Source organism: Acipenser ruthenus, chromosome 2 (genome assembly GCF_902713425.1).
Source record: "Acipenser ruthenus chromosome 2, fAciRut3.2 maternal haplotype, whole genome shotgun sequence".
Classification (NCBI taxonomy): Eukaryota; Metazoa; Chordata; class Actinopteri; order Acipenseriformes; family Acipenseridae; genus Acipenser; species Acipenser ruthenus.
In genome coordinates, this window is record NC_081190.1 from 106,037,909 (window position 1) to 106,062,192 (window position 24,284).

At 37.2% G+C, this 24,284-nt stretch overlaps 1 protein-coding gene across 6 annotated transcripts in view; it reads right to left on the bottom strand.

The window, feature by feature from the left end:
- The window catches only part of slc2a9l2 (solute carrier family 2 member 9, like 2), a 146,428-nt gene extending 126,233 nt beyond the window's left edge, over positions 1 to 20,195 (bottom strand). For 2 of the 6 annotated variants that reach the window (XM_034013333.3, XM_059005573.1), the window contains exon 1: positions 1,897 to 1,985. Coding sequence is in view for 4 of the 6 variants with exons in the window: in XM_059005555.1 (XP_058861538.1) it covers positions 1,897 to 1,968 (72 nt within the window). In the remaining 2 variants the exon portion in view is untranslated. Of the gene's footprint in view, positions 1 to 1,896; positions 1,988 to 6,808; positions 6,908 to 13,907; positions 14,359 to 19,955 lie in introns of those variants that run through there. The other 4 variants (XM_059005555.1, XM_034910307.2, XM_034013335.3 and 1 more) reach the window with 4 other exon arrangements.
- Positions 20,196 to 24,284: the final 4,089 nt, after the last annotated feature.

Below are 24,284 nucleotides of genomic sequence, written 5' to 3' on the forward strand. Positions count from 1 at the left end.
GTTGTTGATAATATGATATACTATGTATTTCGTTGGTTTTGTGGATTTGCTATGTTTTAAACTTATTTTAATAAGGGCAGCAGTGTGGAGTAGTGGATAGGGCTCTGGACTCTTGACTGGAGGGTCGTGGGTTCAATCCCAGATGGGGGACACTGCTGCTGTACCCTTGAGCAAGGTACTTTACCTAGATTGCTCCAGTAAAAACCCACCTGTATAAATGGGTAATTGTATGTAAAAATAATGTGATATCTTGTAACAATTGTAAGTCACCCTGGATAAGGGCGTCTGCTAAGAAATAAATAATAATAATAATAATAATAATAATAATAATAATAATAATAATAATAATAATAATAATAATAATAATAATAACAATAAAAATAATAAAAAAGAAAATCTGGGTGTACCAAAGGAGACACCTGAGAAGGAGTGGGATCATCCTCAAAAATAGAGCATTTCTGTTTGTCATCTACAGGCCATGGGACATGTAAGACATCAGTGGCCCTCTTAATCAGCGGCATAACCTCTGCTGACAATGATATATGCGCTACTGGTGTTGCATTATCTGAGTATACCCCTCCTTAGAGTGGAACTCTTGATCAGCCACCTCTTCAGAGGCAGTGATAGGCAGCAGATCATGTACTACTCCCTGTTTCTCTAACGGCACAGAGGGAGCAGGTGTAGCTAGACTATTCTCCCCTTTTGGGAAACAGCCTCCCAGACCTTATCCAGTTGTTCAGAGCTCTCCAATCTATGAGACCGGTGGCAATTTCTCCTCTTCTTAGGAGGGGAAACCAGAGATGGGGAGGGGAAGGAGAGGAAGATGAGGACGACCACATAATATTATTCAGCAGGTTTCATTTGACTTTATGAAACAAAATGAGTTCATAGGGTGATGGAAAACTTTTGGTCAAGGCTGTACACACATGGCGTAATAAAATATAATTGACTTAAAAATGACTTGAGCTGCCTCTATCGGTAGAGGGAATATGTAAAGCAAAGTACTAACTTTCTGCACACAACAGAAAGTGAGTGCTCATGCACTGAGTTTGTAATTTTCATTAATACGGGGACAGCCCTGTTTCCAGCAGTTCAACTCTTCCGTACATGTTAGTTCTCCACAAAGGTGAATAATGGCGCTCCTATTAAATCGATACAGACTACGAATCATATCATCAGAGTAATCCAGAGGGAAGTCGCAGCTCTTCTCACTCTTCTGGGAGGATCATTTTCCAATATATCCCCCTCTTCTTGATGTACAACCCACACAAGCACACGCGCCTGTCATTTTTTCCAGCTGTTGCAATGAACAGCAAACGTGACTTCTGTTTTCCAAGCAGTAAGTAGCCTATCCTGTTCAGATGAGTTAACAATGCAATGTAATGTATGGGTTAAAAATAACTAAATACTTAAATGATATAATTATTGGATAATTAAACAGACTTTTTTATTATTACTATTGGCTTAAATACGCGTTCCTCTTACTGGCATCATAATTAACATATGCCTCAGACCAGGCAGAGAATGAGATCAATTAACTGCACAATACAAATTTATGAATCAGACAAATAATATGTTAATGAGAAAATTGGTATCTAAGGGCACTTTGGTTTAACGTCACGATGAGTGATGTTTTTTGACGGTAAATGGCATTTATGTATCACCCAATGAAATACTGTCATGTTAAACAGTATTAGTGGCATAATAAAGGAGACAGTATATTTTATGCACTGTGTTCTAAATGTGAAAAGTACAGCCATGAAATGAAACGGGCTAATCCTTTTTATATGTGGCATAACATAATGACAATAATAATGCTATGCCTATGTTAGTAGACAATTAAAAAAGATAATATAAACCAACTCTCTAAATATATATATAAAAAAAAAATCTTACTTGATTTGTTGTATTGCTTCCATTATTTACGTCTTCATTTTCTAAGTTATTGATTTTTTCAGCCTGCCCCATGGTCTAGTATAGTGCAATTCTGTTAAACACAGAGAAAAAACATAGTACATTATGCTGTTTCACTTCAGCAGTAGAATACATTTGAACACCAGTGGTGAAATTGGGATTTTGAAGAAGCTTTCACATTTTTTATGTTAATGGTGCCATTTTCAAACGCCAAATATACTACAAATTTGCATCGTTGAAAATGTGACATGCGCTGACCATGTCACAACTGTGCTGCAAGTCTAGATCTACTACTGTACCTAGGTTTAATCCTTTACAATTAAATTACAGAGTTAAAAAAAAAAGATATTCAAATTAACACAGCCATCTAGCAGAACCCTAATGAGGCTTCTTGATTGATGGATGGAAAATCTGAATTTTGGCATTTTTAATATACTATATTCTCTCTCTCTCTCTCTCTCTCTCTCTCTCTCTCTCTCTCTCTCTCTCTCTCTCTCTCTCTCTCATTAGCACAAACTACAGCTTTCAGAAGGGGATATTATTGGTAAAAAAAAAATTGAATTAAAATGCTAGAAAAATCTATATAAAACTAGTGTTAGTATACTTTTATTGAACGTCTGCTGTCTGTGTTACTGAAGTAGGAAATAAAAAATACAAAAACTCAATGGTGTCAAAAGTGTCAGGTACGTATAGAACTTTACATAGGGAAACTGAAAGAGAACAACATAATGGTATGTATATATACAATCATAAAATGCAGATTGGTTTCACTGCTTTCGGAAGACATCATTTCACTGTTCTAAGAAGACATAACTGAAGTATACAGGCAAACAGAGGTACTGTATTAAACTTTCATGGTCTGGCATATTCACTCCTGGGACCATGTTAAGTTTTCAGGAAGTGATTTTTTTTTGTACCCTGGTGATATGGCCAATGTCAGAAGCCTTAATTATGAGGGTCGCTCAAGAGAAGCATGTCCTGGTTAGGTCTCTCAACCACAAACAATAAATAAGAACTTAAGAAAGGTTACAAACGAGAGGAAGCCATTCGACCCATCTTGCTCGTTTGGTTGTTAGTAGCTTACGGATCCCAGAATCTCATCAGGCAGCTTCTTGAAGGATCCCAGGGTGTCAGCTTCAACAACATTACTGGGGAGTTGGTTCAAGACTCCCACAATTCTCTGTAAAAAAGTGCTTCCTATTTTCTGTTCTGAATGCCCCTTTATCTAATCTCCATTTGTGACCCCTGGTGCTTGTTTCTTTTTTCAGGTTGAAAAAGTCCCTTGGGTCAACATTGTCAATACCTTTTAGAATTTTGAATGCTTGAATCAGATCGGTGTGTAGTCTTCTTTGTTCAAGACTGAATAGATTCAATTATTTTAGCCTGTCTGCATATGACATGCCTTTTAAACTATGAATAATTCTGGTCGCTCTTCTTTGCATTCTTTCTAGAGCAGCAATATCCTTTTTGTAGCGAGGTGACCAGAACTGAAGACAATATTCTAGATGAGGTCTTAATAATGCATTGTCAAGTTTTAACATTACTTCCCTTGATTTAAATTCAACACTTTTCACTATATATCCAAGCATTTTGTTGGCCTTTTTTATAGCTTCCCCACATAACCACAAACAATAAATGAAAGACCGTGCACAGCAGAAAATAATCACATCCTCTTTTACTGGTCCTGTTGGTAGGGTTTTAAATAAAAGCTGGCAACAGGAGACTCACTGAATCTACAGTTCTGGAGTTTACTGCTGTTATTGTGAAAATGCCCATCTATAGACAATGCACGTCAGGTGTGAGAAGCATGAAAATAGCTTAATTTTAAACCCAGGCACCAATGCAGCAGTGAAAGCAGATACTAGACCTGTTACTAGGGTTGTGTTCGAAGGTTCGTTCACTAGCCAGGGATTCTAAGATTTGTTTTAAACCTTTGAAGGTTTGTCAGGCTCATTCAGGCACTGTGTTTTTTTTTTTGTTTTTGTTTTTTCCCCTGTTAACAGAAACTGTTTGACAATGTGTGAATACTAGAAATCACATGCAAAATTGGATTTTTTGATTTGTATAATGCATTTCATGTAAACAAAAGTTGTAAATCGTTATATGTAGCAACTCTATATGGCGCCGCTGCCGTGTAAGACAGTGTAAGAGAAGTACTATGGTAAAACATGTTTGAAACATACAAAATATACGCTAACACTAATAATTTTAATTTCAAAATGTGAGCGCCATCCGTGTATTTTTATTTAAATTCTAAAAACATGATTACTGTTCTATATAACGTATTTTTTAAACTACATGTTAATGTTTTATTACATTTATATGGATTATCCATAAAATAGGATTTTCAATCAGACAAACTTGTAGCTATGGTAACGTCACCAGTAAATTATGCAAATGAGTACCATCGAAGGTTCGAACCTTCCTTTGGTAATGTGTTCCGAACCTTCGAAGGTCAAAATGTACACTTCGTTCCGGCCCTACCTGTTACTACCTCTGCTGTCAATCAGAAGCTCCAGTTACCAGCATAAGAGGGAAACGAAATTCCTGCTTTCTTATACAAGCTTTTTCGTGGAATATAAACCAAAGAAAATACAATAGTAAGCTGTTTTAAATAAAGATGTAACATAATGCCTTCCATTGCGTGCACCAAGAGCCATGAAGAGCAGCAATCTATAAAAAATCATGTTAACATTGTTACGCTTGTGTTTACCAGTAAATACTAACAAGTTGACCAGCATTCCCTGTATATAGCAATCCGTTTAAGTACAGTAATAGCATCACATTACCTCAGACATGAGAGGAGGAATCAATTGTTAAAGAAGTTGAAACACTATATTGATATCAATTCGGGGCCAAATGGGAGAGACCGTTCTTGAACCTATTTAGCTCTAAATATAATTTTGGAAATTTAAATTGATAAAAGAATGCATAGATACATAAAGAAAAAGAAAATGGTTGAATTACTTAGCCAGTGTAGAAAACATCACATATGTGCACATAAGATATATATTTTTTACAACACAACAAGCGGCTGCATGGTCACCCTCAAATTTAGTTTTCAATTACCTTTGCAACCAATGTAGTTTCTCTCTGCAGTCTGCTCAATATGTGTATTAACAGTGCCATCTAGTGGGCATAGCTAAGGTCATATTTAAGGACTGGTTAAATACTCTTATTCAGAAATGTTTATATTGATTAGGTTTTCAGTTAAAAAAATACCAAATTGCCTAGCTCTTGGGCTGGTCTTAGTCAATCACTGATAGTTGCTAATATTAAAAGCGATCTGAATATCAGTTCTCACTCAATAATCAACTGTATCTCAAAGCCTGAATGCAACTGCCTTCATGGAGTACAACATGTGCTTTGCATGCGGTTTGTCCTTGTGTCAGATATTGATTTAGCATTTGAACTACAGATCAAATGCTGTTTTCTGTAGACACGCTCTCTGTATGACCCTGAAAATGTAGGGTTCCAGTGTTTAAAATTATGTGTTTGCCTGACAGATTTTGTTAAAAAAAATGACAAAATAATAAAAGAAGTCTTAAAAGTGTTATATATATATATATATAATTTCAGCCACTCATTTCATGTCACGTCGTACTTGCGGTCAACACATTGGTATTGGAAGGTGCATTCGTTTCTTCATACTTTAACAGCATGTAGCTTCAAGTCTTTTTTACTGTTGCTTTTTTTCTTTTCTCTTTTTAAATAATTGAAAGAAATATAAAATAGCAATTCAAAAGCCATTTGAAGCTAATTATTAATTCTGAAAAGTCATTCCAGCTCTCCTGAGATCAATCACAATCAAGTATTTATAGACCACTTTAAATCTTATAAGCACATCCTTGTAATATACATACTGTATTAAACTCAAATTGTGTTGAATGCATCTTTTATTTATTTATTTATTTTACATAACATGTTCCAGGCTGCTAATAAATATTTGAGGAACTAACAAGTTTGTGTAGATATTTCTAGGTACTGTATTAAATCAAAGAATTAAAGCCCTTAAAAAAATGCTCAATAGAGCAAACTTGACATCATTCAATGAAACAGGTTTGTGAAATGTTTGCTTACAGATTAGATACTGTTAAAGTCGCCTTGCTCTTTCTTTTTGTATTCAAAATGTTTATACAGGTTGCGGTCAATTTTTAGTATCAAAGTACTAAAATACAAAACAAAACGATAAACACATGAAACATTGTAATTATATAAATAAACTTGTGCTATCCCGCCCAAATTGCAATATAAACTGAAGCACAATGATGCGTTATTGAGTGATGGTGGGGGTCGGGTGTTGACTCTGCTACCCCAGTAGATATTGTCATGGCACCACTGCTATTACTATCCGCTGTTTAGTCCATATCAGAATAAATCGCACTCTGCCCACTGCTGATTCAAGACTGATTCAGTTTATATCTGGCTGTAGTTTCTTTATTCAGCGTTTGGTCAAATATTTCATAATACTGTCTTTAACAACACTTGAAAAAGTGTGTCTGATATGCACACAGAAGATAAAAACACTAAAAGAGTAATAACATAACCTACTATATGCTGTTGGTTCCAATCGTTTCTGTAACTTTGTCCTTTTGGATCACTTTTTTTTTTAACATGACCTATTTTTTTGTTTGTTTGATCCATTATGCTGATTTGATTGACTAATGCTGCACTTCAGGTATGAGAAGCTTGAAAATAGTTCGGTTTCAGCCCAGGCACCAAGGTAATTACAAAAAACAGACAGTTCATAACACACCATAAAAAAAGAAGTCCAGTTACAGCTACAACCAGCATATAAGGAAAACAAAATGTACACATGGTAGCAAATTCATGTTACACCAGCCTTAAAAACACTTTTATTGCTAAGTATTGCAAGGTTCATAAAAACACTTACCTTTTAAATGGCCGTTCAAAGCAAGTATATGTAGAAGCTGCACTTACCACTAACTGAAGCCTTGTACAAGTGCAGATGGGTCATGCAAGTCAGCCACGTATTTGACCTCCACTATAAAGAGTTTCACTGTGTCAGTAATGTCTGTCACCAATAAATGATTAACAGACTGAAAAGAAAATGAGTAACCAATGTGCACTGCCAAACTGCAGTTATATTACATCCCCAGAGCTGTGATACAATAATTTACAGAACAAAATACATATTATAAACCTCTTCAAGCCAACACCATAAACCTCTATAATTAATTAGTTGAGATTTAATTTTTGAAACCATTAAATGCCAAGATTTTTGTTTTGACGTTAAAACTATTTTGTTTTGGAGTGTTTTGTTTTTTGGGTTTTATTTTTTTGGGTCGCTTTCAAATAATAGAACCTTCCATATTGTCCCACTGACAGTCTATGGGGGATGTAGAACAGAATACGTACTTTGAGCACACAACACTTAAGAGTATTTCTTACAATGTTTTTTTACACACACATATTATACCATATTTACTCAAACTTTTTAAGTCGCACTTTTGTGGCCAAAATGAAAGTTCAAATTTGGGGGGAGCGACTTGGATTCGAGGTTTTTAGTTAGGGTACCAATTTACATTTGTGCATGTCAATGATTCTGGTGCGCTTCAACAAGATCAACTGTACACAGTACTGCTCACTACTGATATTACTCTCAGTACAGTACCGGTATATTAAAATGGCTGCACAGCGAACTTCATGAACATTTGTTAAAGCAGCTTTTAAAAGAAAAGTAATTTTGTTTGCTGAAGAAAAGAGAAACTGCGGCATCTGAGATGTGTCAGAAGATGGAGACGCAATCGAAAGGCTATGTAATACTGTAATATTACCAGTATAGTACCTGTTGAAATGATCAACGCGGGTCCGGCTTCAAAATGAACCATCATTTATTTATATATCTTTCTCTATCTGGAGGAGCACAAGAAACAGGAACACTAAGGTATGTACTGCTTAATGGCAGATTCTCCATCGTTCTCTGATTCTCTAACTTAATCACTGTTATTATGGTCTGTGCCTGGTTTAACTACGGGAACCCCACTAGTGTAAACTCCAAAGTCCTAACTCAAACCTAAAATAGACTACACATTTCTGTCTTGCACTAATTTTGCTTGCGAACGTGACAGTCACGTTGGCCAAATTAAACAAACAAGGACTATAAGCAGACTGAAATAAAGTTCAAGGTAATTTACCCTTTCCCAGCTACCATGAACTGCAATGACTGTCGTTCAAAGACAGGCAGGACAGAAGAGGCGGAGGGGTAGCGCTATACATAAGAAATAGTCTTCAAGCCCAGGTGTTAAATCAGGACAAAGAAAACAATGCAGAATCAATGGGTCAGAATAATGGACACAAATTCAAAGGGCATAATAATAGGAGCATGCTATAGACCGCCAAATTCAGACGCTGAGCAAAATAATCTGTTATACAATGACATTCGAAATGCGTGTAGAAAAGGAGAAGCCATACTAATGGGGGATTTCAACTTCCCCCATATAAAATGGGAAAACCAGATGGGGGGCACGACGGACGAAATTGAAATGGTGGAAATGACAAATGACTGCTTCCTAACGCAATTTGTCAAGGCACCAACTAGAGGGGAGGCATGCCTTGATTTAGACTTTTCAAATAATGAAGACAGAATAACTAAAACAGAGGTCAGAGAGCCATTGGCAAACTCAAACCACAACATGGTCTCATTTGAAATATTTTTTAAAACCCCAAAATGAATGACTAAAGGTTTACAATTTTAGAAAAGCAAACTATGAAGGTATGAAACAGAGACTAACAGAAGTAGATTGGAGTAAAATAGAGAAAACATCCACAGAAAAAGTATGGTAAAAATGATTTAAAAATGTAGTACTAGAGGTGCAAAACAATTACATCCCAAAAGTAGACAAATCTAAATCTAAAACAAAATGGCCAAAATGGTTTAATAGATCAATTAAAAAAAAGTAAATCACCGAAAAAAGGCACTTTACAGAGCATTTAAAAGGGACCAAAAACAAAGTACACAGAAAGAGTACTTGGAACTGCAAACACAAGTCAAAAAGGAAGTTAGAAAGGCCAAGAGAGAGATACAAATCAATATTGCTTAGGGGGCTAAAACCAATTCCAAAATGTTTTTCCAATATTATAACAGCAAGAGAACATTCAAAGAGGAGGTTACATGTCTAAGAGACACAAATGGCAAAATCATAGATGAAGAAAAAAAAATAGCAAATATATTAAATGATTACTTTTCACAGGTTTTTACAAAGGAGGACACGAACAACATGCCCGACATGTCGACCTGTTCCTATCCAATTTTAAATAACTTTAGCATAACAGAGGCAGAATTGTTAAATGGACTAGGAGCTCTTAAAATAAACAAATCCCCTGGGCCAGATGAGATCCTCCCAATAGTACTCAAAGAAATGAAAGAAGTTATTTACAAACCACTAACCAAGATCATGCAACAGTCTCTTGACACAGGGGTTGTACCGACAGACTGGAAAATAGCAAACGTAATACCAATCCACAAAAAGGGAGACAAAACCGAACCAGGTAACTACAGACCAATAAGCCTGACTTCTATTATATGTAAACTTATGGAAACTATAATAAGATCCAAAACAGAAAATTACCTATATGGAAACAATATCCTGGAAGACAGTCAGCATGGTTTTAGGAAAGAGAGGTCGTGTCTAACTAACCTACTTGACTTTTTTGAGGATGCAACATTGAAAATGGATAACTGCAAAGCATACGACATGGTATATTTAGAATTCCAGAAAGCTTTGGACAAAGTCCTGCATAAAAGATTAATTCTCAAACTGAACGCAGTAGGGATTCAAGGAAATGCATGCACATGGATTAGGGAGTGGTTAACAGGTAGAAAACAGAAAGTACTGATTAGAGGAGAAACCTCAAAATGGAGTGAGGTAACCAGTGGTGTACCACAGGGATCAGTATTAGGTCCTCTGCTATTCCTAATCTACATTAATGATTTAGATTCTGGTATAGTAAGCAAACTCGTTAAATTTGCAGACGACACAAAAATAAGAGGAGTGGCAAACACTGTTGAAGCAGCAAAGGTCATTCAAAATGATCTAGACAGCATTCAGAATTGGTCAGACACATGGCAAATGAAATTTAATAGAGAAAAGTGTAAGGTCTGCATGCAGGCAATAAATATGTGCATTATAAATATCATATGGGAGATACTGAAATTGAAGAAAGGAACTATGAAAACGACCTAGGAGTTTATGTTGACTCAGAAATGTCTTCATCTAGACAATGTGGGGAAGCTATAAAAAAGGCCAACAAGATGCTTGGATATATTGTGAGAAGTGTTGAATTTAAATCAAGGGAAGTGATGTTAAAACTTTACAATGCATTTGTAAGACCTCACCTAGAATATTGTGTTAAGTTCTGGTCACCTTGTTACAAAAAGGATATTACTGCTCTAGAAAGACTGCAAAGAAGAGCAACCAGAATTATGCTGGGTTTAAAAGGCATGTCGTGTGCAGACAGGCTAAAAGAATTGAATCTATTCAGTCTTGAACAAAGAAGACTACGCGGCGATCTGATTCAAACATTCAAAATCCTAAAAGGTATAGACAATGTCGACCCAGGGGACTTCTTTGACCTGATAAAAGAAACAAGGACCAGTGGTCACAAATGGAGATTAGATAAAGGGGCATTCAGAACAGAAAATAGGAGGCACTTTTTTACACAGAGAAGTGTGAGGGTCTGGAACCAACTCCCCAGTAATGTTGTTGAAGCTGAAACCCTGGGATCCTTCAAGAAGCTGCTTGATGAGATTCTGGGATCAATAAGCTACTAACAACCAAACGAGCAAGATGGCCCGAATGGCCTCCTCTCGTTTGTAAACTTTCTTATGTTCTTATATAGATGCAACTGAGAAACCAGTTAGTCTATGTCGGTACATCCCAAAACTTTAACAGGGAGGGTACAGCAAGTAATTTAACACAAATTACATTTAGATAAATTTTTTTCATGTGACTAGTCGTCCCATCAGCTGTCATACAAATGCATTTAATAAACAATGAATGGTTTATTGAACCCTAAAAAGCAAACAAATTCTGCCAGTTCATCAGCCTTACCCACCAATAGAAAATGGATGCAGTTTAATTTTGTTTGATTGTTTGGTGAAATAAAGTTTTCTTTATTATTATTATTATTATTATTATTATTATTATTATTATTATTATTCAGGGGTTACTGCTGTATCCCAGGGTAGTATTAATGAAAGAACATGGAGCTACATTAGTTCCCAGGGTAACTATACATTATTATAAAATATGATATTCAATCTGCAAAAGTAACTATAAATTGGTATATCGATAGACTGTTGAATAATATCCAACTTACTTGCTTAAAGATAGCATGACAAGTCCATTGCTAGCACTGTACTGTGTCTATAATGTCTTCATTAAAACTGGCTATTCAGATAATAAGTTCAACTTGAATTTGAATTGAGTATCACTGACCTACACACAACATATGTACATTCTAAAACCAGGAAATCATTTGACATGTTATAGTAATTAAACCAGTATCTTTCACATTATCTATCCTGAAATCTCCATCAATATCTGTGAGACTGCCCCTGAATATAATTTACAAAAAGGCAAATTCTGATGATAATGGTTAATGGTATAAAATTGTGGTTATGGTGAATCCCTGTGGTTACTTTCATGCATTAAGTGCTTTTGTGATAATGATAATACAGCTCATTAAAAAAAAAAATCTTCTAGCATAGTTTTGACTGGATTTCACTGGAGGACAGAAATATGGATACCAATATAAGTGCTACAAAATTATTATTATTATTATTATTTTTTAAGACAGCAGAATGCAGTCTGCACTGTATCTAAACTGCAGTCACAAAACCCTCATTGTGTTTTGATCACCCAGAATCAATAGCTAACATACCTGCTGAACAGATCAACATTGTTTTTGTTGAAACACACGACTTAACAACTACATTACAATTTTACAGTGATTATCTGGCTAATACTGCTCAGATCCCATAAGTGATTTCTTGTGTTGTTTTCTCAAACAGTAGGTCTGCCCCATTCAGCACACTTTCCTAGTATTTTGTGGAAATCATTCAAGAAGTGACATCAGCATGAGTGGGGTGGACTCTGGTGTGTTTGAAAAGTTTCCTCCGTGGAACAAGAATAAGAAATGAACTAGAATTGTGTAAATCTATTTGTGTTTATTTTTTAAATGGTCTGTAAGAGTTTGTTTATTTTTTAAATGGTCTGTAAGAGTTTGTTTATTTTTTAAATGGTCTGTAAGAGTTTGTATGACAGCCATGTATTTCCGACCGCTTTCTAAACAACAACCTTTTCCCTGTTAAATCTTTCCCAAGCTCTAACCTTCTTTCAGTGGCTTGCAGAGACTTCCTGTCCTGGGTTGAGTGGGGGCATTTATTACAGAAACAAAAGGGAGGCATGCATCCCAATATTGAGGAATGCAAGTAAGAATGCATAGTCTTGTTATAGAGAAGCTCCTGATTATACAAATTGAATTTATTTTTACCAAAGCCTTAAATGACAGCATAAACACAGTCACATGGTACTAACACATACTAAATGTAAAACTTTTATACGGTTGCTGTAGCAGGTTCTATTAAAGTTTGAACTAAGATTTCACATTGGATGAATTTACTAAAATGATTGTGAAGAAAACTTAGCATCCACGTCATGCAGCAATCAAATTTAATAAACTTTTAGGCACATTTAAAACGGCTTCAGAAATATTGTCTTGTCCCATAGAATACTCATTCCTTTAAGTTTAGAGCATTAACAGCCACACTAATCTCTCTACTGAGTCTCCTAATGTGTCTTCTTAGGAGCACCATCATTATAACTTACTTTCAAACCTGTATAAAACTTACAGCTTTAAAAAAAAAAGTTTAGGACCGATGACATACATACCAAAAGCTCTACATACAGTACAGTAGGTGCAAACCTTTCCACAAGACTGGGGGAAGGACCCTAAATATTTTGAATGAGGACCCCAAACAGACAGAGGGTCTTTCTAGAGATCCACTGAATAACAGACAATAGTAACAAACATTTACATTCCATTTCATTTTTCAGGAATTATTGTTTAAACTTGTAGACTTCAGAGAATTTGCACAATGACTCTCCATTCAAACTTTTATTTATGAAAGAAAAATTGCTGTCAGATAAAGATCTTATACGAGATGTGAAGAGATTTCAGCACACTTAAATAAACCTTTGAAGTAAAAACTACTCAACACAAAGATTTCTGACTGTATTTTGTGCTGCTTACATAAATTGTCCACAGCTGGGTGTCAAATTCAATAAACCATTTCTTAAAATGTGTGCATTCCTCCAAGGGAATTTTTTAATTAAATGTTCTGATCAAAAGTGACTTATTCCAACAACTATGTACAGCAACTATCCGTTTATTTTCCAGCACATACTTTGTTACTCCATCCTCACAATCGAGTACACAAACCCCAGATAGCCAATATATGCATATTGTTGTAAGAGTTCCCATATCCCTGCATAACTATTAACCGTCATGCTGTACTTGTTCCACTCTCCTCTCAGACACACGCACACACACACCTCTGCTCTGTCGGGAGGTGGAGTTTGACGTCAGTCTCTCAAGAGAGCCAAACCTTAAAGGCGCAGAGCTAATATTAATATATAAGGGATCATTACAAGACGCCCTTATCCAGGGCGACTTACAATTGTTACAAGATATCACATTATTTTTACATACAATTACATTGTTTTTTTACACTTTATTTTTACATACAATTACATTATTTTTACATACAATTATCCATTTATACAGTTGGATTTATACTGGAGCAATCTAGGTAAAGTACCTTGCTCAAGGGTACTTTAAGGTAGGGTACGTTGTCAACTAGTAGAATATAGTATCACATTATACATAACTACCAAAAAATGTAGATTTTAACTAAAACCAACTCACTAAACAATGTAATTAAAAATAAATAAATTAAAAACACTTACCAACAACTCTTCAACGTAGTCCTGATGCTTAAACAGATGTGGCAGGAAGACATGCAGTCTTTCAGCAATCGGATTAAAAATCACATGGCAATCCAAATTAAAATGATCTTATGCCCGAGTGCTTCTGTCCTTAGAGCAATAAGTTATACTTGCTGTATGCTTGTATCAAACATAAATACATGTATAATGACCACACCGGTTGTTCCATAGACAGCTTGTTGCTTCACAATGAATATGTTGACATTTAAGTAAGAGATTTTGAGTGGTTGCTAATTTGAAATCGTAGCTTTCTGCTCTTGTATCCTACTGTTTTTTTTTTCTTGCTAGATAACATTATTTAAGTTACGTTATCTGTAAATGTTGAGGTCGACAAAGACATTGAAAGAATCAAGAAGACAGTGTACAATAGAATTGATTTCAGATATAGGTGAAAGGTCACTGTCACTGTGGAGCAAAGGATACTGAAAGCTTTAAAAAGTCCCTGTATTCAGCCACTTCCTGTAATGCGAAAACACTCTAAACACCTTGTCAAAACAACGTAAACAACCGCCTCCTACATAACTTAGTTTATGACACCTGCAGTGAAAACTCAATTAAATTAAAAAGGTACTAGGATAATCAAGAACATTATTTTTATAAAGTAATTAATACATACATAAGTGCTTATTCCTCAGTGCCCCGTGCGTTTTCATTTAGTTTATATTCAATATGAATCTACATTTGTGTAATACGGTAATATTGTAGCTGTTCAGTTCTTCCCAGACAGAAGAGCAGCGAGAGGTTGCAAGCATCCGAATCCAGCAGGTTAAACCACATCAAGAAAAATGCCAAAATGTAAATGTATTTTTACTGACAATCTACAGAATTAATTATTATTATTATTATTATTATTATTATTATTATTATTAGTAGTAGTAGTAGTAGTAGTAGTAGTAGTAGTAGTAATAATAATAATAGTAATACTAATAATAATAATAATAATAATAATAATAAAAAAGTAGCAATACATATTGTAATGGAGTGTATATGCCGGATTTAGAGGCTTTAGGAGGCTGTGTGGTCCAGTGGTTAAAGAAAAGGGCTTGTAACCAGGAGGTCCCCGGTTCAAATCCCACCTCAGCCACTGACTCATTGTGTGACCCTGAGCAAGTCAGTTAACCTCCTTGTGCTCCGTCTTTCAGGTGAGACGTAGTTGTAAGTGACTCTGCAGCTGATGCATAGTTCGCACACCCTAATCTCTGTAAGTCGCCTTGGATAAAGGCGTCTGGTAAATAATTCAAATAATAATGGCCTTTAGGACCCTGGGGGTTAGAGAGGACGCTCCATCTTAGTAAAGGTCAAGTTACCAGGTGGCCATCTTGGTAAAGGCCTCCTAAATTTAATAATATGTTGTCACAAGGATGGCTTGAGCGGTGACATCAGACCAGGAAGACAGTAGACACAGACAACAGTGCTGGGGTATGAAGCTCGCTGATGCGCCGGTTTATTGTAAAATAAAAGGTTTAAACAGAAAACAAACATAATGATAAAATGCTAATCAGCTGCAGCTGATTAAGTTGATGAATAAAAAGATCACAGTTTGAGTGTTCTGGTTGTTGGGGGTCGGAGACAGAGTTGCTGCTTTGTGAATAAAGGAGTAAGAGGTGAAATCAAACTAAGAGAATTGTTTTGTTTGGAGACCTGTAAACGGCTCAGCTGTTCGGCATTGTTAAACTTGGGGAAAGTTTAGTTAGAGCTCTGGAGAGGAGTTAGGTTTTGTTTTGTTTATTTTGTTTGGTTGTAATAAAAAATAAACACACAGGCACTGTCCTGTTTCAACAGAAAAACAATTGTGTGAGTGCTTTATTTGTTACAAGAAGATGGGGCTGGTGAGGTGTCCATGGTATAAGCTACATAGTTTAACCATGAAATTTGCTGTGGAAATCCTGTGAAAAAATGTAATGAGACAAGCTTTTTATGACACCACTGATGACAGCTAACAGTGACCATCAAGTTCACTTAAAAATAAAAATGGTATCAACAAAATAATTTTATTTAATTATCTGGCTAGTTTATTTTTTCTCTAACTCTATACTAGGAAATATATTTTAAATCTTTTGTGATCAAGTCTTGTTATTTACGCTCCTGTATTTTCACCTATGCAGTTTATTACTAAGAGAAGAAATATGAACTCGTTTGTGTCTTGAGATTATTTTTCTCTCACACTTCAATAAAACGGCATGTTTATTGCTGTTGAAACACACCAGTATTCCTTCGAATTTAAGCCGCCCTCCAATTTAAGACACAGCCTAAATTTCCCACCTTCAGTTTGAGGAAAAATTAAAACATCAAATAAAGACGCATTCACAAAGATACAACCTCAATTACGCATATAAGAAAATGATGTATGGAGGCAGTTTGGGCTGTCTGCTGTCACACAGAGCATTATATTTATGCACTACTTCTCATTTCCAGTCGTGATTACTTGCACCTGTTTTTCTCCCTTTTTGTGAGGGTTTTTCTCCTTTTTGTGAGGGTTTTTCTCCCTGTGGTATTGCTTGGCATGTCAAAAAATACTGGGGTCGGGTCAGCATTTCCGATTTGTCCAAGCTGATACTGTTTGTTAGATAGGAGCCTAATAACGAAACGCTGAAATTGTAAAAGCTTTTCGAATTCCTCAGGAAGCTAATAACGCTTCTTTGAAAATGGCTGCCTGTATCTCATGATTCGAGATCAGACAGTAACATTTTTTATCTTGTCTTTTCTCGGGCAGTCAGTCATGTTATTATTATTATTATTTATTTCTTAGCGGACGCCCTTATCCAGATGTTCCTGTTTATGTACTCAGGCAGTCATGTCTTTTGTTTACTGATTTTAATACATGCATCACTATACTCAAATTTAAGCCTCAGACCATTTTTTAGAAGAAAAAATTGGAAAGGAAACTGCCTTTACACACCTCATCCTCTCCTCCTTCTTTTGCACCTTGTTGACCACCAGCTTCCTCCGTTGAGCTGGGGCTGCTTGGTGCCATGTAGGAGGAGCTGAACTGAGACCAAGGCCTCCTCTTCCATGCTGTACTTTCCCCATGATATTATTGATATGAAGGGCTTCCTTTGCCGCCCACTTTCTTCCAGTTTTCAACACAGGTGCTGCTTCCCTCATGAATTTGTCGTTTCAAACCTTGGTGCACTTAAACTGGTTAGAGTCGAGACTAGCAGCTGCAGTACCCCTTTACCATACAGTCCCACTCTGCTGAAATAAACATTTAAGTAACTTATTTAACAGTAAAATTCTCATCAACAGTTCACAAAGTGCTTGATATATCTGAAAAGCTGGTGGATGACAATCTATTCAAGAATACCACGATTCTTAGTCAGCAAAGGGTATGACTGGGTAACATGGGCATCAAATGCCACATCCCAAACATTCAATAATTTATTCATATTTCCTCATAACTGTTCAAGAATAGTGTCTATTGTGTACCAGCAATATAAACCTGCCTTCTGTCTTTTTATCATTCCTATAGTAATGGCTTGGCATCTCAGTTTTTTGTTAATGACAATACATCAGCTGTTAGGGTGAACCCATTACATTATCAGCTACATACAGCAGTCCTGTGCATGGTACTCTAGCTTTTATAGTTAATTTGAACATGGAAACCATAGACCAATTGCATCAACCATTAAAAAAAGCAATATAACAACAGTGCATAATAACACAAAAGATGGCTACTCACATCTACTTCAGGGTCAGTCAAGTGGCAGCGAGCCCTTTTAGCAATGTTACTATATAAGGTTTACTGTCTAGAACCTTTGCCCTATGGATATATATATATATATATATATATATATATATATATATATATATATATATAAAAGATTTGTCTTCCTTGTAAACAAATTATGATAAGAAAATCCAGCAAAGGGAATCTTCAGTAGCTGTTCCACAGATTCAGGTTTATTGGAGAGAATGTCTGGGCCCACACAGCCCGACTGGTTAAAGGCCTTCTTAGTGTTCGTGTTCCAATACCCACATGAGAATGAGGCATCCAGGTTACAGGTCACATATCCTAGGGGCCTCATTAAAGAGTAAGTGGCCTCTGTTGTCATTTTAATTGCTTTTTAATTTATTTTTTTTTAATTTCCTTTACAATTGGATTTCATTTCAAAATTGATTTTGGTGTTAGAAATGGCCAATATTTAACTCTAATTTCTACAAGTGGCAGCTTGGAGTAATTAAACAGAAAATCTCCAAACAAAACAACAATTTCATAGGGCACAGAAATTACAACATTGCTTTTGCAATAAAAAACAACAAATGACTCACCTGAGCACCAGACAGAAAGCTGTTCCATCCTACTCTGCCATATTACTTATCTCCTATAGTATCTGCAGTAATTAACTCAAAACTTTCGAGGATATACAATCTCAGTTATTTTGAGTGTTTTTTACAAGATCACTTCATGCCATTGTGCTGCGTTAAGCTCTCCTTATCAGTTCTAAAGAGAATAGTGCTACAGAAGTGAAGTTAAGTGAAACATCAAACCAAGGTACTGTCTACTTGGTACAAAACAAATCTGAGTTTGGAGAGCAGAGCATCGAATGGCAATCTACAACACACACACAAACTAGCACAGGCAAATAAAGGTCATGTTATCTCTGATAAAGAATGCTAAGTTCAAACTTAAAATGAATAACAGGTTGTAAAGAAGAACTGTTTATTCAACTTTTGGTGACTTTGGATAAGCCACACCTGACACTTCCTGCCATTGAAAATGTATTGCATTTACATTACCTCTTAAAGGAGAAGCCTGCACTGAGCAGCTGGAAATCAGGGAATAGTCCTGCTGATCTCCATATGTGGGAAGATTACAGAGTTCATGTTTTTTTTTAAGTATGACTCACAAGTCACAAAAAGGGGATAGGCTTAGTTCAGTGGGGGGAATGATCATAACCATTTGCTAATGATTAATGAAACAGCATGGAACTTTATATTGCTTTCGATTGTTTAGGCCACTGGCAGACCACTAAAGGGCTGTCTTTTAATGTTTTCAAACAAGTGCAATCTCTTAAATGCAATCAAAGTCTGCCCTCTGCTGTCTGATCTCTTCAACTGTTATATTTTAAGTTACACAAAGGCTGAATTTACTGTGCATTTAAAACATGTAAACATGTATAAGAGGCTGATACACAGTTAGTAATGCTACAGTGTGGTGGAATGCTTGCTGTTTAGATAGTTTTGAATATCATGATACTGTGCATGGCAGCCCATTCTGAGTAAATATATAAAGATTTAAAATATTATTTCTCTTGTTCTGTCCACTGACTGTGCGCCTAAACCAGGGGTTATTAACTCTGGTCCTCGGGGATCTCCACTCATCCAGGTTTTTGTTCCAATCAGCAAATAATTGTTTTTATTAAAATCCACTGGTTTGCATTGCGTATATAACTCTCACATACCCTATACTTTAGTATGATTTAGGCCATTTAAGTGTTTCATATGCAATATTAAGCAGTGTACATTTTAAAACAAACTATTAAGTGCTGCTTGGATTAAAAACCTGGACTACTGGATGTCGCCAAGGACCAATGATGAGAGTCCCTGTCTTAAGCAATGACCTAACACCACACCTGGAAAGTCTCACTCTTTGACCTTAAATCTCACTCTTAAAGAAAGCCCACCCTTGGCATATGTGGCTTGTTCATATTGTTTTTAAAGCACACAATTAGAGTTTTGTTATAAAAGTTCAAAAAACAAAAAATAAAAAAAACACGGTATCGAAAAACCGCAATATTTCGATATTTTTATTTTACCCCATGTGACAGAGTGTGACAGGGTGGCTTTTTAATTTATTTTTGTACCAAGGTATTTTTGTTGACTCCAAGAACCTTTCCTACTTCCCTTCATGTCTGAATGTGTGTGTGCTTGTGATATGCATGATTAATGAATTCTGACTTACCATTTCCCCTATTTTCCCCAAATCACTGCAGTGTATCCCCATTCTTGGAGAACAACACAAGTAAAGAGAAAATATAATTAAAAAACCAAAGTTTGTATTATTCATACCTGTGTATAAAAATCCTTGTTGCTGGTAGTAGCTGATCAGCAGTGTATAAAAGATGGCCGCCAGTGATACCTCAGCATATAAAGATGGCTGATAGTGCCACATCAGCAGAAACAAAATGGTTGCTGAGGTTAAAGGTCATAGCTAATATTTAAAAGTGCACTTTTCTTTATGTTGTTGTCTTATATATGTGTATGGTTAACCTTATGTGTGTGGATCTGGACAAAATATTTTTTGATGATGCTAATGAAGCATTTTTGCATCTGTATTTATTTATTTATTTTTTTAAATGAGAGCTGTATCTTTAAATGAGAGTTGCCTTATGGGAAATTCATTCTATATATAAAGGCCTTGGAATGCTCAGGGGGGGGGGGGGGCTCTAACCTTGAAGGTGGGTGCTGGAGAGACTCATGGCGTATTACTTTCTCTAGGTTTTCTTTTGTTTCATATAAATAAATCGTTTTTTTTGCAATTTAATTATGGTGTTTTTATCATCCTTTTTGGCAAGCCGAACCCAGTCACTCGGCCCGGTGACACAGAGATTGAATTATTCTTGGGGTTAGATCTCTGCCCCAACCTGCGAGGTCGCTGTGTAAAGGGAACAGAGTACCCTGGACTGGATGGCCCGACAGTTCATTCCCAGGGTTAGGCGGAAGTCGGACATCTAGAAAGTGGGCGGAGCTACGGTAGACTAAATCATCGACCCGGAAGGGAAACGATGTGGCATCTGTGGATTGGAGGAGATTGGATGTGATCTGTTCCTTTGTGAATGGTGAATTACGTAACCAAAAGGAGAACCTGTGCTGTAAAATCGTGAGTATTTTGTTTGTTTATTGTTGTGTCTAAAAATACTGTTTGTTATTTAGACGGCTAAAACACAATCCAGGAGTTGTTGGTTAAGGTCAGCACGAACCTGGAAAACACTTCACTTTGTTTGCACTAAAGAACTGTATTTTCACCACGAGCACTAGAGCACGCACTGTGGACAGGTGTTTGTGTTTGTGTTACGTGTGGGTGAATTAAAACAGAACTGTTATTACTTCGGGGCCAACCCGCAGATTACAGATAAGCAATACATGCCGCTGTATTGCTTCTCATTAACATTGTTATTGTTTACTGTTGTTTGCCATCAGGTATTTGGATTGTAAAAATAAATCATCATTGCACCTGGATATTGTTTTCTGTCTGTTTCTTGATCACTGCTGCATTACCTTCACCTGCACACAGTTAACCACTTTGCCACACGTGGTGTCAGAACACGGGATGGATTACGCATCATTGTCAGCGCTGCTGGAGCAGCTGGACAGCAGACGGGAGGCTGAGGAAAGACGTAGAGAGAGGAGCGGTACATGGCACTAATCAAGAGGGTCGGGCTGGTGATACCGCCTACGGCACCAGCAGGACCCATGATGACAGCCCCAAAAGCGAGGGTACAAAAGATAATGGCTGAGGATGACCCAGAGGCTTACCTTGTTGCATTTGAGCAGCTGGCTACTGCCACATCATGGCCCAAGGAGTTTTGGGCAATCCAGCTGGGCAGGCTGTGGCAGCCTACCAAGCCATGGCAGACACCGAAGCTGCTCAGTATGACCTGGTAAAGCAAGGCATTCTGTGCCGTTTGAACATCACAGGGGAAACATACCTTGTACGGCGCCGGGAGTACAAGAGGTCCCTGGATACACACCCCAGGGTTGTTGCACAAAAACTGTGTGATCACATGGTGCACTGGCTCAACTTCACCCAGAAAACAAGCCTACAGATGTGAGAGGCTATTGTGGTTGAGCAGTTTTTCCATGTGGTCGGCACCGACACACAAGTGTGGATACGGCACCATCACTGGGACCGGGTCCAAGACCTCCTAGACCACTGACCCCAATGAGTACCCTTGCCTCCCCTTCATGGAGACCAAGGGTGACCCCCTGCTTTGGTAGAGTTGCTGCCCCTGTCCCGTTGCCATACCAGCAATGGGACACATATTTAACCTCTTCTCCCTCCTCCCCCCTACCTGTTTTAGATGCCACCAGCCGGGACACCAGGCCAAGTCATGCCCATCTGCAATGGAGTGTGACATGGCGACATGCAATCTGGCATCAGAAGCGGGTAAGCGAAGGGAAATGGTCAGGAGGGGCCTTGTATTGTTATTTTGGGAAATGTGAAAACCCATGCATTAGTGGACACCGGGTGTGGGCAGACCTTAGGGCAGCTCTCTTGGGCGGTGTGTCATGGCAGTCACAAGGTCAGATGGCTGTCTCCTGTATCCATAAAGACATGGTGACATACCCCACCGTAAAAGCATATTTATCGGTAGGAGCGATAAAACGTCACCTAGTAGTTGGGGTGGCGGGAAGGCTACCACACCCAGTTATTCTAGGCCGGGACTGGCCAAACTATAAAGAATTGATGAAATTAATGGCAGTAGGGATTCAAGGAAATGCATGCACATGGATTAGGGAGAGGTTAAAAACAGAAAGTACTGATTAGAGGAGAAACCTCAAAATGGAGCGAGGTAACCAGTGGTGTACCACAGGGATCAGTATTAGGTCCTCTGCTATTCCTAATCTACATTAATGACTTAGATTCTGGTATAGTAAGCAAACTTGTTAAATTGGCAGACGAAACAAAAATAGGAGGAATGGCAAACACTGCAAAAGCAAAGGTAATTCAAAATGATCTAGACAGTATTATAAATACCATATGGGAGATACTGAAATTGAAGAAGGAATGTATGAAAAAGAAGTAGGAGTTTATGTTGACTCAGAAATGTCTTCATCTAGACAATGTGGGGAAGCTATAAAAAAGGCAAACAAGATGCTCGGATATATAGTGAAAAGTGTTGAATTTAAATCAAGGGAAGTAATGTTAAAACTTTACAATGCATTAGTAAGACCTTATCTAGAATACTGTGTCCAGTTCTGGTGACCTCGCTACAAAAAGAATATTGCTGCTCTAGAAAGAGTGCAAAGAGCAACCAGAATTATTCTGGGTTTAAAAGGCATGTCATATGGAGACAGGCTAAAAGAATTTAATCTAGTCTTGAAGAAAGAAGACTAAGCGGCGGTCACAAGTGGAGATTAGATAAAGGGACATTCAGAACAGAAAATAGGAGGAACTTTTTTACACACAGAATCGTGGGAATCTGGAATCAACTCCCCAGTAATGTTGTTGAAGCCGACACCCTGGGATCCTTCAAGAAGCTGCTTGATGAGATTCTGGGATCAATAAGCTACTAACAACCAAACAAGCAAGATGGGCCGAATGGCCTCCTGTCGTTTGTAAACATTCTTATGTTCTTATGTGACAAGTGGTCTCTCTTCAGAGGTGGTCGCTAAGGCAGGTTTTACTGTAGTTTTCTTTTAGAGCCAGAAATTCCTTAAAAATTCAAATAACCCAATTCATTTTAGAATACGGGTATTTTTAAATATTTCCAATTTGGCCTTGTGTGACTACAGAGTTTACAAGAAGTTTAAGTTGTTTTGAAGAACTGCAAGTGCAGCCAACCTTATCTGGCCACCAAAAAACCCATAACCACCCTGTAACCTGAATAGATATAACAAAGAACCAGAGAACCAGGATTATGATAATAACCTAACGTTCCCTTTCAAGTACAAAATGTGACCATTACCTCATGGGTAGAAATGCCAAAGCTGTCTCAAGGCAATTACTGCCGACAACTGGAATGCCACAAGGCTTGGCCAAGGCTACCTTGCACTTTACCATGAGGAAACCCAGTACTAATGTACTAGTGTTTTCAGCTTTGTGGGTTTGTTTTACAGTCCACACTTCTGTAAATATGTTTATGTATAGTGTAAGGAGCATGGGTCGGAGCTACTCAGAACACCAGCTGACAGGCGTGTTTCTGTAAAATAAAGAGTGGAGTTTGATGCTACAGAGATATTTTGTCTGTCTCCTTCATGTTCACACTTATCCAGTTAGCAAGTCGCTACAATATATACGTTATATGTTGAATAGCCTACACTATCCTGTGGTCCATTGTTTCATTTCTCCATTTAACAGCTTATTTATATATTTGTGGGGGTAGGCATGCAACTTCGGGGGTGCCAATGCTACCAATGTGTGTTGAGCTTTGATTCTACATTCCATGTGCATTTGAGTGTAGACTCGTCTGAGGAATATTGGTACGTACTGTACACCTATGACAGCTGCTTGGCAGGGTATTGTTAACAGTCCATTGTCGTGTAGTATTCCAATTCTGCGCACAAATAAAATAAAATACAAACCTAGATTTAGACACAGCTTCAGTTTATTGGGGGGGGGGGGTAAAGTTTAATTGACGTGATTTGCTGCGTGCAGAACGTAGAAAACGAGCAAAC